Source organism: Filicampus tigris, chromosome 6 (assembly GCF_054856515.1).
Source record: "Filicampus tigris isolate MCC_2025a chromosome 6, RoL_Ftig_1.0, whole genome shotgun sequence".
In the NCBI taxonomy this organism is placed as follows: Eukaryota; Metazoa; Chordata; class Actinopteri; order Syngnathiformes; family Syngnathidae; genus Filicampus; species Filicampus tigris.
The window spans coordinates 12217501-12230740 of record NC_141222.1 but is presented as its reverse complement, the minus strand read 5'-3'; the positions used below and the strand labels follow the sequence as shown (position 1 = coordinate 12230740).

The 13240-nt window shown below is 44.9% G+C and overlaps 2 protein-coding genes across 2 annotated transcripts in view; one reads left to right on the top strand and one right to left on the bottom strand.

Annotated features, from left to right (window-relative positions):
- The first annotated feature begins 144 nt into the window (after positions 1-144).
- mcrip2 (MAPK regulated corepressor interacting protein 2) lies at positions 145-4073 on the top strand. The gene is made up of 5 exons (XM_086034253.1): positions 145-685; positions 771-840; positions 1996-2129; positions 3214-3321; positions 3628-4073. Exons 1-5 carry the CDS (start codon positions 628-630, stop codon positions 3696-3698), a joined length of 441 nt encoding a protein of 146 aa, XP_085890379.1. The 5' UTR covers positions 145-627; the 3' UTR covers positions 3699-4073.
- A 268-nt stretch (positions 4074-4341) lies between these two features.
- Positions 4342-13240, bottom strand: part of slx4 (SLX4 structure-specific endonuclease subunit homolog (S. cerevisiae)) — a 16070-nt gene continuing 7171 nt past the window's right edge. The window contains exons 6-13 of the mRNA XM_086034250.1: positions 12939-13137; positions 12139-12323; positions 10824-10970; positions 9964-10133; positions 7764-9823; positions 7270-7369; positions 6202-6528; positions 4342-5173 (exon numbers count right to left, since the gene is read on the bottom strand). Coding sequence (XP_085890376.1) covers positions 4828-5173; positions 6202-6528; positions 7270-7369; positions 7764-9823; positions 9964-10133; positions 10824-10970; positions 12139-12323; positions 12939-13137 — 3534 coding nt within the window. The 3' untranslated portion in view covers positions 4342-4827. The remainder of the gene's footprint in view (positions 5174-6201; positions 6529-7269; positions 7370-7763; positions 9824-9963; positions 10134-10823; positions 10971-12138; positions 12324-12938; positions 13138-13240) is intronic.

Below are 13240 nucleotides of genomic sequence, written 5' to 3'. Positions count from 1 at the left end.
TTTCATTACTTGTGTGCAGTAACAGATTAACAGAGTCAATAAGCATCGACGTGTTCAGGCAGTACAGTAATGATCATTTGGACTGAACAATGCAATAATTGACTAATTGGAATCACTGTAAACTATTTTGGAGATCACCAACCGGAAGTGAGTGACATCACACTGCCACACTTGACACCAAAGGGAAACACGATCGTATTCCGTCGCGCTGTGGTGGAAGTCGACTGAGTCGTGTCCTTGTATCCACTACATTAGTTCCACAGCGGCGGTAGCGCAAGGGGCCGAGTGTCCGCACTGTCAGTCACTGTCCTCGGACACCAACAAGTGCGTTGTGCCCCCGTGCGTGTGCGGGAGCGCAAGTGGCGCTCGCCGGCACGTGGAGCCGCTTTCTCCTTGGATGACCTACACGCCGCGGACAGAGCACCGTCCTGCGGGGTCGGAGGAGCGGTGGGGTCCGTGTTCACATTCCCACGCACTTCGGGCTTTCGGAGCTGCTGACCCGGGTTACGTCTGCACCGCGGCCGCGAGCGGAGAGGAGGGGGCGCGGGAGGGCCTGAAGTTTGACTGGACTGGACTGGACTGGACTGGACATCTTTGCAAGTGGACACTCGACACGGGTGTCGTCCCATGATGTACACCATCACCAGAGGGCCCAGCAAACTCGTTACACAACGGAGGACGACAGGTGAGCGTTACCTAAAGTGTGATGCAATGGCGCGTCACTTTGCGTTGGCCAACTTGTGCTTCTTCTCTCGTCCAATTTACTGAAGGCCCCACGCAACAGATTGAGAGTAAATTCGCCGAACTGAAGCTCAAGCCGACTACGTGGCTCGCATCAAAGTAAGTTCGTCTGGTTTGTCGTGTCGTGTGGTTGTGTGAAACTGCGCCACACGTTTTGAAATGTGCCGACCCAGCTTGGTTCGTTGTGATGGTGCGTTCAGGGTCTGTCACCCGAGACCTCCAGTACCTGGCCAACAGTGCTGACGTCATGTGAGGCTTAGGTACTGTTACTTGAATGAGTTACTGTGCCCCCTGTAGCCATAAACTGCCAACTTTTATATACTGTTTATATTTAAGCCAAACACAATGATAGATAAAACAAAAACAGAATAAGCTAAACTTCGATGATAATTTGTATATGGTCACGTCACATCCTGTCACACATTTGATGGCCATGCCAAGCTAAGGGAGCTGACAGCTTTTAAACTTAGCCTAACATCTGGTACCGCCACAGCAACATGCAACAAATCATTCTGTACCCTAAGAAACACGATTCACAGCACAGACGCACAATACTCCATAAAGTAAAAGGCGCAGTTGGTTCAGCTGGCGTTTGGTCAGCTCATCAACGAGCTCAGCAGGAGCCTGATAACGATCCTGATCATTTGAATCACGTGTGTTGGAGGAGGGAAATATCTAAAACATGCAGGACAGCGGCCCTCGAGGACCCGAGTTAGAGACCGCTTGCTTTATGAGATGATGAGATCTCATCACAGTGATAGACTCATCAATTTACTTGTGTAGCTATGAAACGAAATTATTACGCTTCAGCTTTGTGCACTTTGCTAAACATACACATTAACCACATCTTTAAAAATATATTTTTTAGTATTAAGTATTGTTGTAGGCCTATTTTTTGCAATATGTGTATGCAGGGTCATGTCAAATAGTTTCACCCCGATCTGATGCAGATTGTGCATTTAATTGCAATTTAAAGAGCAATGTTTTGTGTTTTTGTTCTCTCATTAGTTATTGACATTTAGTCGGTACTCGTCATGTATGTGAGAAACCGAATACAGAATTTTCCTGTTTGAGCAAATTGAAGTTGAGCAATGACAAATGGTACATTTACAAATAATGAGCCCTTCCTAAATTTCTCACAAATTGAATGACATGCACAACAACAACTAGGATGGCAAGTGTGCCATAACTGTCTGAAAATAACATTTTCCTGTAATAGTGACCTCTGTCCCCCGTTCTTGACTGATCCCTCAGCGCTCCGCCTCCAAAGATCGTGTTCAACCGCCTCAATGGGAAGCGTTACCACGTACCGTCCGTGCAGAAGGTCGACAGCCCGGCAGAGGGATTCACTCCTGCACACGAGGAGAACGTCAAGTTTGTATATGAAGGTGAGACGCGGCAGTGCGCGTGATTGGTGTGAATTGATGGTCACAATGAGAATTTTTTTTTTTTTTTTTAAAAAAGCATCAGTAGTAGAACCTCATTGAAGTTCCTTGAGTACACATACCGCGTATCCTCACCTATTAATTATATATAATATACATGCTGTTATTTATTACAGTATTTTTAATTGTAATAATTTTATCATTTATTATACATACTATACTGTATATAATAAAATTTAACAACTAACAATGCCCTCTGAAATATAGCCAACCAGCAGAGCACATTAAGGTGTGTTGAGAGCTACAACAAAGACATGCATGTATGTCTAAAATGACAAAAATAGCATTTATGCAGGTGAACACGGCACGGGCAAACAAGGCGCACTTGATCGAAAGCCTGCTCATCAGCTGACTTGTTCACTAATACCCGCTAGGACAGAGTTCACTCTGCTACCCGGAAGCCTGCCTACTATTAAGTCGGTAATTTATTAGCTTATGCAAAGTGTGACACTAGAAACGAGAAGGTAAGACAGCACAACTTGTGTTGATCACTAATTAATCTGCAGCAACGTATTACAGGAATGCAAATCTCGACAGTCAATCAATAGAGAGTCAATCACTGACAAACTTGGGTTGCTGCTCGCTGGTGGTGTGCAATACTGCAACATTTGGTATGGAGAATATCTTTCAGTATTTAAGGTTGATCCTTCATGTAAACATGACCAGAATCAAAAATCTCAGCACGATTGTAAACTAAAACCACAACAGAAACCATTCTCCAAGTAATAACCCTCAAAGCGTGATCAAATGGACTGCTGTCTTCATGAAAAATATCTGTTCACTCAACATAATAGTCAAATCACTTGGCAGACCTCCTGCTTGCTGTTGTTAGTCTTTGCCTGAAGGTTGAACACTCCCATGCAGCCAAAACCTTGAAGCTTATCTACGTGCGAAGGCTTTCAATGGCAGCTGACACAAACGCACTGTAGTCACCTGGCAAACAGACCATATTATGGACCACGCCGACGTAACTTTCCTGTCGAACCAGTATGTTTATTTTCATGACGATATGCTCCGTTTCCACCAGCATGGCGGGAGGTGGAGCAGAAGCTGGGAGACGGAGACGACAGGGAATCGACGGGCAGCCGGCGGCCCGTTCAGTATACAGAGAAGACCCCCAATGTTGTCATGAAGAGTAAGCGGCCCTATCTTCATTCAATCTAATGATAGCAGATCATTATTGCACTGCGGTTGTAAGAAACAGTCAACTGTTTTTTTTTACTGGATTTTTAATCATGCAATGCTTATGTAAGATCCCAACTTGCCTTGGTTCCTATCACTATTATTTGGAACTTCACAGTATGATCAATTACCTCAATGTGATTTGATTTTTTTTTTTTTTTTTTTACTAAACCGGCTGCACGGAGGTGGAAATTCAAAACACTAATGACTTACATGTGGCAAAATAACAACATTCCACCTTGGCTTTGTTTCTACGCAGATTTTGTTCCCATGGACCTGGAGGAGTGGTGGGCTCAGCGCTTCCTTGCAAATATTGCAGACCTGTCATGACTGCTTGAAGGGTTTGAAACACGACAGGATGCAATGTGCCGATGCTTCATCAGCGAAGACGCCGCAAGGGTCGATAGGAGAGTCACGTCGGGCTTCAGGAAGCTCCGTGTGAAGCGTTGTCCGCCATTTGGCGCTTGATCTGAAATCTGAAGCTTCACGCTGCTTGAAGAACTGAGCACCAAACAGCCAAGATGCGTCATGTGTAGCTGTGAAAAAGGCCTCGCCCTCTACTTGAATGACACATTTGATAGAAGCTTTTCTTGTTCAAAAAGAGCTTCCCTCATTCCTCAAGTGTGCTCTGCTGTATCTACCCACTGGCTCATCTTTGGATCTGAATTTACGGAAGAGCACAAGTAAAATGATTTTCAAAACGTTCTGAACAATTTTCGTTTTTGTACTTGTGCAAGTTCTTTCAAGATGACAAAACGATCAAACTGTTGAGAGTTTGCAGGCACGGCTCTAGGATCTTTCCCCCCCTGGGTCTAAAACAATAATTTCTAAATATATTTTAGAATATCAAATAAAAAACTGGGCTACAGCATCCCCACAACCACGCTATTGAACCATCACTGACAGTTTGCTATCAGAGCAGAAAAAGAATGGCAATCAGCCAAGGCCAAACAATCCTAATAAGGAGCATCACTCAAATTGCACTTTTATAGATTCCTGTCTCCAGCTTGTAACATCATTTTAACCATAATGTTCATGTACATATGTGGAAGAAAATGTGGTGGGCACATTTCATTCTGCACTGTACAAAAATGTAAACAATTTCTTCCTTTGTCCATGTGCCATTGCACAAAAACATGAACAATCAAAAGTAGTTATTACGTTCAACCTAAAGCAACAAAAGGGTCATTAAATGATTGTCCATACTGAATAATTCATATTAAAATGTGCATGGAAATAAATGTACAACATAGATAGCAAACTTTTTTTTTTCGGGAAAGTTTGTTTTAACAAAATACTTAAAATACAAAACCCATCCTGAAGAAATATGTTTCAGCCTTAAAAAGAGTTTCCACCAAAGAACTAGTTCTTAAAAATATTGCCATTTTATTTTTCTTCTTCACTACTGTTTTTTTCTGCCCGATGCCACAATCAGCTTTGGAGGTTCTGCCTGAGTCACTCATTTGCCTGCTGCTTTTGCCTTCTTGCCCGTTTTCTTGACGCGTCTGCGAGTGGCCGCGGCCTTCCCCGGTTTGGCCGTGGTGAAGGTGATGCACTGGGAGTCCAAAAAGTTGACCAGCTTGGCGGCACCGAGGCGGATGCCTGCCGCTTTCAGGCGCTCCTGGAGTTGAGACAGGACCAGAGGCTTGTACTGCAGGATCTGAGTGTAGAGGCTGGAGTCGGACAGGATGAACGAGCGCACGGCCTGCAGGCGATCTTGGAGACGGGTGGCCGCTTGGGAAGCAGAAATCCCGCCATCGCTGTCTGAATCGCCGCCAGAGGAAAGACACAGCTCTGGGTTGTCCCTGCAGGAAAGATGCCACGGATAGTCGCCGTTGTTTGCAGTGTCCACACCGTAATGCAGTTCATCACCAAAATTTAAAGTGTACTGAATTCGCCCACGTGCCGCTACAAAGTTTGAAGTTACAGAGCTGGAAGTGAAAAGGGCTAATTCACCTTGCACTTGTAAAGAATGGATGGGACTGTACCCTTGTCATTGTGTGGCGGCAGCGAAATGCTGGTGCCTTAAACAAAATGTATATTAAAAAAAGAATCCTACATCCACACCTTTATTTTAATCTTCACATATTTAAAAGTTATATCTTTTGGGGAGAATACTGCATGCAAGAATATAGTTTTTGGGCTGCAACGGGGCTGAACGATTTTTGAAAAATAATAAAATTGTGATTTTGTTCCCCTCAAGACTGCAATCTAATATGCAATTCTTTTTGTATGCCATGTATTTTTGTTAAACAAATAAAACTAATCTGTCTTAAAATCACGTGCTATCCCAGCTGTCTTTGGTCAGTAGGCGGGGGACACCCTGAATTGGTTGCCAGCCAATCGCAGGGCACACAGAGACAAACAAACATCCGCATTCACAATCACACCTAGGGGCATTTTAGAGAGTCCAATCAACTTACCATGCATGTTTTTGGAATGTGGGAGAAAACCGGGGTACCCGGAGAAGTATCGGAACGGGGCGGGGGCCGACAATGTTTATGAATATGGCTGGGGGTCGCGGCCGGAAGGGTACCCAGGTCAAGGGTGGAGGGTCGCGGCCGGACGGGCAAAAAAAAGAGTCAAGTGCCCAGCTCTGGAGTTGAGCAGTAAAATCCACCATCATGGCCACAAGTTACTGAGTGGATAATGTAGCAACGCAACTCTTTCCTTGTTTTTTTTGTCTTGGTTGTCTATGTAATTAATGGAATTTTTTTTTTTTTTTTTAAGGTGTTTTTTTTTTTTCATTGAAAAGGCATATTTTAATATACAGTAACTCTTGTTCTGGATCTTATTAGATAGTGTCAGCGACATGCTTACGCGCACACAGTACCTTTCAGATTCTTCACTTGAAGTAGCTGAAGAGGCATTGGACTCTTGAGAGTTGGACAGCGGCTCCGTGTCCTCCTCCTTCCGGTTGTATTCCGCTGGAGGGATGGAAGCGGGCACACTGGGCTCTTTGAAATGAACTTTGTGTTCTGAGGGGCCAGGCCTGCCGCCAACAGTCAAAGACTTGAAGGGAGCGGCCTTTGTCTGGGCTACAGGCCCTCCACCGGCTGCCTCATCTTCACAGTCAGAGTTGACCAGCTGGTGGGTGTACTGATGGATCTCTTTCAACTTGAGGATCATCTGGCGCTTTGGTAATGCCCGAACACCAAACCTGCACAGAAGATGACGATGAGTGGCATCTGTAAAGCCAAACTATCCATCAGCTGAACGTGAGGGAAGCTTTACCTTTACAATCAGGCGTTTGTTACAAGCATTGCTTGGAAAAAAAAAAAAAAAAAAAAAAAAAAAAAAAAAAAAGGTGTGTTCTGTATTCTTCCCATTGCCAATCAATGGTAGGCACGGGCATTTACAGATTTCGACTACGTTATAAATACTGCTTAGCGAGCTAATTCCTTATCGTTTCTCACTAGCTGATGGATTGAAAATAACGGTATACAAATGATGTATATCATCGCTGTCACAATCTCTGCTACAGGTTATTTTATATCCCAATAAATGTGTCCCAATATAGTATTGTTTCTAAAAATGTAATGCAATTAATAATAATTAAAAATAATGCTCCATGCTCTCCTAGCAATGCTGTAAATGAGAATTTGCAGGAGCCGTAGTAGCACAGTTTTCGTTTCCCCATCTCAATGTTCAACATATTGCAGTATTTCAAACTCCAACCCTTAGGTAGTATTCCTCTGCAGTTGGTACTTGTGCCGTACAGCACTAACACTAATTGTTTTTTGTTTGTATTCTACACCTCTTTTGCTGTACTATTAACTGTACTATTTAGTTTAAACAAACGCAACATGCAACACAAACTGGGGATGCTCTTGCGTTAATCGCCATGACTACAAACATCAGCCTCCTTTCACTTACCTGTTTTTCATGAAAATTGACTAACCTATTAAGTTTGTTTTTTAGTTCCGGCGTATCCATATCAGAGTAGTGAGGCATCGGCGTGATGGGCACCAGAGTTTGCCGCTTTTTATTGGGAGGAGGAGCTGAAAAAGACACAAACACTTACATTGTTTTAGCTTTTCTTTTTCTTCAGTTTCTTCTTTCCATCATTTAGATTAGTGGCTCTCATATAGATTTTTAAAATGTATTTCCAAAGTAGCATCCATGCAAAAAAAAAAAAAAAAAGAGTTTAATTACAGGCAGTTGTCTCCCTTGCTACCAAGAATGACCTCAGTGAAGCACAAGCTCAAGAGCGTCACTGAAACTCAATTCAGTGGAACAATGCGATATTCCGTGTTGACAGTCGGTAATGTTGTCCGCTTTCTTTTTAGTTACCGAATAGATATTTTATAAAACAGATATTTTATATACTGGTTGGCTTTATGAATCACAATAAATCAGGCCTATAAAACAGTTGTCTTGTTAAAGAGTACTTACATGGCGTTATTATTTGGGCAGAAGGGTTCAGCCTTTGAGAAAGAGGAAGGATCTCCTCTTCCTCCTCCGAGATGTCCCACGCGTTTGCGACCAGGAGGCTGTCACTTATCTCTGGTGGAATATTGGTCATGAGATCAGGTGTTGAAGGCATGAAGGTCTGACGCTCTTGACTAGTGGATGGCTGTGAAGTCAGACTTTGGGGCTCTTGGAAGCCACTCCCACGATCTTGACAAGACGGCGACGGTGGAGAGCTGGCGGACGAGGCTGCCGCGTCCACTGGCCGGCTGCATCCTTCGCTCTCCTCTAGTCTCAGACTAAAGCACCCCGGGTTCCCTGCGACGTCATCGCAGGCGTTGAGGCCCCACGAGTCGTTGAAAGCCATCGGCGGCTCGTCCGTGAGCGGCCAGCTCTGCTCCAAACTTTTGTCTCTTGCTGCTTCGTCTGTGTCATCATCATCATCCAATTCTGGAATCTTCCCATCTTCACTTGTTCTACTCCTCGTTGGCGTGAATCCTGTGCTGTTGTGACTGCTGGAGCGAGCGGGATTTAGACTGGGTCTCTCTGAACTCGGAACACTTCCGTGAGCGGGAGACGACTTTGGATCGAAGGGGTCGGAAAAGGGGGAGAGATGAAAGCTCTCCGATTGCATCTTCTCTGGGCTGTCATGTTCCTGACTAAATGACTTTTGCGGGTCGGGCCGGATGCGATGCTGGAGGGCATCTACGTGCAGAGGAGTGCTGCTATAAGGGTCGACGCGAAGCTGGAGAGGCGTCTCTTGCTGTGAGGAATCATGGAGATGAGCAGAAAACAACGGCGAGTCCACTCCTGCTCTTTCCGGCTTCAGCCGAGCGCCACTTTCCTCCCCTGTGACAACACAGGTCGAAATAAAGGTGGGACTGTTGGAGGTCTTTGATGTGTTACTAAACTCTTTTGGGAACAGCTCTGTCCTCCGCATGCTGCATTTGGTTTGAGTGGAACTCTCCGAGCTTGTTCTCCTGGGACTGGTGTTGACCGGCGTGGAGGGGATGAGCCAGGACAGCTCTGGCGAACAATCGCCTTCATTGGGCTGGTTAGGAGATTGACTTAGATCAACCAGACTACACTGCTTCTTTTCCACCGAGGGCTCTGTTGGCTTTAAGTGAGTGAAGCTCTGCTTGGTGTGGGAATGTGACAACACACCGGGATCAGCAACAGATACCTCCATGTCCTCGCTGGAGTCTGACAAAACTATCAGCTCTGGCTCTTTTTCCTTGGGTGAATTAGAAAGTAGCGGGACACCTATACTACCGGTCATTTGGCTTTGAGGTTTTAGAGGCGTACCTTGCTTCAGAGGTTCCTGTCCATCAGTAGCTATTTCCTTGACTCCCACAGTGTCGCAGTTACCATCCCGGTCAGGGGGCACACCAGGGACGGGCAAGTTTGATGTATTGGGGGAAATGTCACTGCTTAAACTTGCTGAGGATTGAAGCAAAGTTCTACCAGATAATTTGAACAATGGAGTATGAGGCCTATGTGCTCTTGGTGGAGTAGAGGAAGGAAGAGAGAAAGAGGGTTGAACTTGTTCTTTGTAGACCCCCTCTGAGTCTGAGAAGAGGCGATTATAGCTGCTATCAAGGCTGTGGTCTGGAACAGAGTCCGATTCAGGCTGAGGGATTTTGTCGCTCCATTTTCCTGGAATATCTCTTGGTTGAGATAGTTTGCTTGTCATCTCGCCATCGTCTCCCTCACTTTCTCCCGCGCTCAGCTTCTCCTCGCCCCTCTTTCTTTGTGTGGCGGCAAACTCGTAAATCTCATCCAGCTCTTCCTCATCCACCTGCTCCTCGTGGAGCTCCCTGTCGCCGGGCGTGACGTCAGCAGCTTTTTCCAGACTGCTCTCGGCACCCCCTTCTCGGTCCGCCTCGTCTTCGTGGCTCCACATGGAGTTGAAGAGCGCCGTAATATCCTGGTCTTTGCCAATGCTGAGATGCTCCATGTGGCTTGTGGCGATTCCATCGTCATTCTGAGCTGAAGCTTCTTCAGTGTGACGTTCGCAGAGCTGCCGAAGCTCCTGGAGATCAAATCTTAAAAAAAAGGAGGAGATATGTTGTATGCATTGCATCCTTTTTTTAAAATCAAGATTATTCCATTGTTGTTGTTGTTTTTTTATACTGCTCAAGGTCTATAAGATATCAAAATGTGTTACTTATGCTCGCTCACTAACCTGGATGCCAGCTCCAATACATGAAGCTGCAATGACTCTGGGAGGGAAAAGCGAGCAGAGTAGAGGTACTGCAGCAGAACCAACACCGCCTGCCCGGGGACGTCACTGATCAACACCCTTTGAGCTGCGGGCATTCCCTCCTCATGCACACCAAATCCACTTTCATGCATCTGGAAGAAAAACATAATATTTAGGCCACTTAAGGTTTTTAGTATTTTGATGGTAGCTCAGCATGGAAGTGTGTTTTTTTTAAATTGCTTGCATACAAATAGTTGGGTCTCTGGAGGGCTTCCCAACTATCAAGTGTGAAATGAAACAACCACGTAAATCTTTTATTATCTGCCTATTTCAGAAAATGTCCCTGTGATTGATGCATTCTGCACCTCCGCCACATTTGTATGTAAAAGTTATTTTTACCACATACACGCTAGTGAGTGAAAATTCATTCATTGTCTTTGTCTCGCCTTGCCTCTGAGTGTGCGCTGCGACAGGCTTCTTATTTCTACTTTTTCTTCTTTTGCAGACTCCAGAGTGTGGCAAAAAGTCTGATTGGTTTTAAAGACAAACAAAAAAATGATCCAGCCCTCCAGCCTCTACAATGACCTAAGGCTCTGCCCACAGCCGTAATGGTTACAAAAGACAGACTTCCCATTGGCACAGCGTCATGTGGGATGAGATGAGAGCTCTGGCTCATTTCCAGGCGACAAAAATCGATCAAATTTTGGCAAGACTAGAAATAAAGTATGCACAGTCTACTACCGGTATATTTCCTACTCTTTGGGGTATTTTGATATTTATCTGGAACTGTTTTAAATTTAAAAAAGTGCTTATTTCTGCTTTCAGTACTGTACCGCAGTTACCATTTCTGCCAAGAGGGGGCAGCGTGCATATATCATGAAGGAGTGCGCAAAGAAGACTTGGCCACTGTCCACCTGGAGTTGCCAGTCACTGAGCTGAGGGTTGTTCACCATGCTGCTCAGGTTTGATGCCAAGGTGGATAGCGCCACCTGCAGAGGAAACAGGGGAGTAGATGTCGCTCATCAGGAAGAAGCCAATGTATTCATTTTGTCATTTCCACACTTTGCCTTGGAAGCTAAAGGCTTATTTATACTCCCGTGTCGGCACGGTCGACAACTGCCGCCTTACATCACGTGACCGACGCGTAGTGCTGTGCGACATGTTGGTGACAGGTCTGCAACACATGCCGCACACACGTCAGAAATTGTTGCTGCGTATACGCCGCCGTGCGCATTCTCTCTCGTGATTGGTCCGTTATGTCACATGTTGCGATGACATACAGGTTTCCCCGGCTGAGTAATTTGAAGGCAATTTATTTGTCACCACGGGCGAGGGTACCCACCACGCAGCTTGTTGCTGCTGCGAATCAAACCAGGTTGGCAGCGGTGTGGGTGTTACGTCACGTATGTGTGGGTAAAAAAAAGCCTACACGCCGGGGGCGGAGCCTGAATGTGGCTAATGGGTGGGCCTGGAAAAATCAGGGTGGGCTTGAATAATTCTCTCACTGAGCACGATCCTCCTGTCCCAACACATCGCATATTCAAATAAAACCACAAACCGAATAAGATGAAGTTTGGATATTCCTGAGACAATCGCAATTATGCCATTTTTAATATTCACTCAAATAAAAAAGGCAACGAAACACAAATTAAAAAATAATCAAATAATGATTTACTAACTATTTAAAAGTTTTTGGTTTTTTTTCATGAATCCCACTGGGTGGGCAATCTGTCATTCTGGGTGCAGGTCCACCAATGGCTCCGCCCCTGCTACGCGCACAAAGCACCTGCGCTGCCACGTTCCAGATTGTTTTCGCAATACAATTACATACATCGTGTAGTCATCTAGGTCCCTTTGTTGTAGCAGGCACGCTATCCATTGTTGTCGCTGTCTTTTTCATCGTTGCCTGGCAATAAAAAGTTCGACCGGAATTGGCCATAAAAGGCAGAGGAAATTACGCCCTGCGATATCCTCGTCAGGGGCCGTAGCGACGCCCCATTCCCCCCCACCTGGAATGGAACTGTAACACATTTTCAAAACAATGCGTGTGGGTTGCACGCGAGTATAAAGACAAACTGCGCATGGCATTGTCGCACTAACGTGCTTGTGGACGTCGCCCGCGGGAGTATACAGAAGCCTTCAGGAGTTTTATCTTACTGATAAATGGCTGCTGCGCTCTTCAGTTGCTCCTGGCTGACATATAGACCTTCCTGCTTGGCTTTGGAGGTCAGCTGCCTCGGCGTGTGTCATTGTCGGTGGGGCGCCTCTCACACAGAGGTCAGTTGTTTCCTCTAGAAAGAATCCACTCACTTGGAGGTCTGTGGACAAACTGGTGTTTTTCTCTGTAGGAACATCATTGATGGCAATGCATGAAAAATAATTAGACTTAATAGTGAGAGTAATTCACAGTAATCAAGGTGAATAGGCAGTGTACATGCAGTATGCATATAAAGTACTTTATTACTAAATATAATTGGGAACCGTTTTTTTTTGGAAAGTATATTATAAAGTAAGCCACAGCAAATCATTTAAACATGTCCGCTGCTAATACATTACGGTCAACAAATTCTCCATGACAAATACAGCAGATTAAATTATCCAAGTGTAAGAACATTACTGACAAATGGGTTATCTGATTTATGTTTGCATTTATAATAAATCTCAACAATCCTGTGGTTATTACAAATGTGAGCAATAATAAACATCAAGACCTCGAGCTATGCAGCGTGCTGTGACCCTAGTGAGAATAAATTGCTCAGAGAACGGAAGGACGGATTGCTAAATTAACAAACTTCTGCACAGAATTTCTTTGGACTAGCACCCACACGTCAAGGAAAATACCTACTATGTCGTATGCATTTTTTTCTTTTAAAATTGTGTAAATATGAGTAGATAAATCATCCAGCCATCCATTTTCTATGCACCTCCACCCCCCAACTTCGACGTATTTCTTGTACCTTTACCAGGTCCAGGAGCAGTGTGGTCACCATAGGCGATTTTGATTTCGTCAGACAACTCCACTAGGTCTTGCAGGGCCTGACTGTTCGCTGGGAGATGCCCCGTAGTTGGACTGGAGGGAGCTGAGGAGCAAGCGGTCATCTGGGAGGAAGGCATGATGGAAGCCTTGTCGTTGGGTTGGGAAGAAGCGCAGAGAGTCTGCAGGCACATTCAACAAATTCAACAAATCATGGCCATCTAACTTGATTCAAATAATGAATATAACATACATGATGTCTAATGAAAAGCGTGTATTGACTTT

Excerpts from the sequence above, each read along its gene's own strand:
- mcrip2 (XM_086034253.1), top strand. The coding sequence starts at position 628 with ATGATGTACACCATCACCAGAGGGCCCAGCAAACTCGTTACACAACGG. Across the intron at positions 686-770 it reads TACACAACGGAGGACGACAG|GCCCCACGCAACAGATTGAG; the intron begins GTGAGCGTTACC and ends AATTTACTGAAG. Across the intron at positions 2,130-3,213 it reads CGTCAAGTTTGTATATGAAG|CATGGCGGGAGGTGGAGCAG; the intron begins GTGAGACGCGGC and ends CGTTTCCACCAG.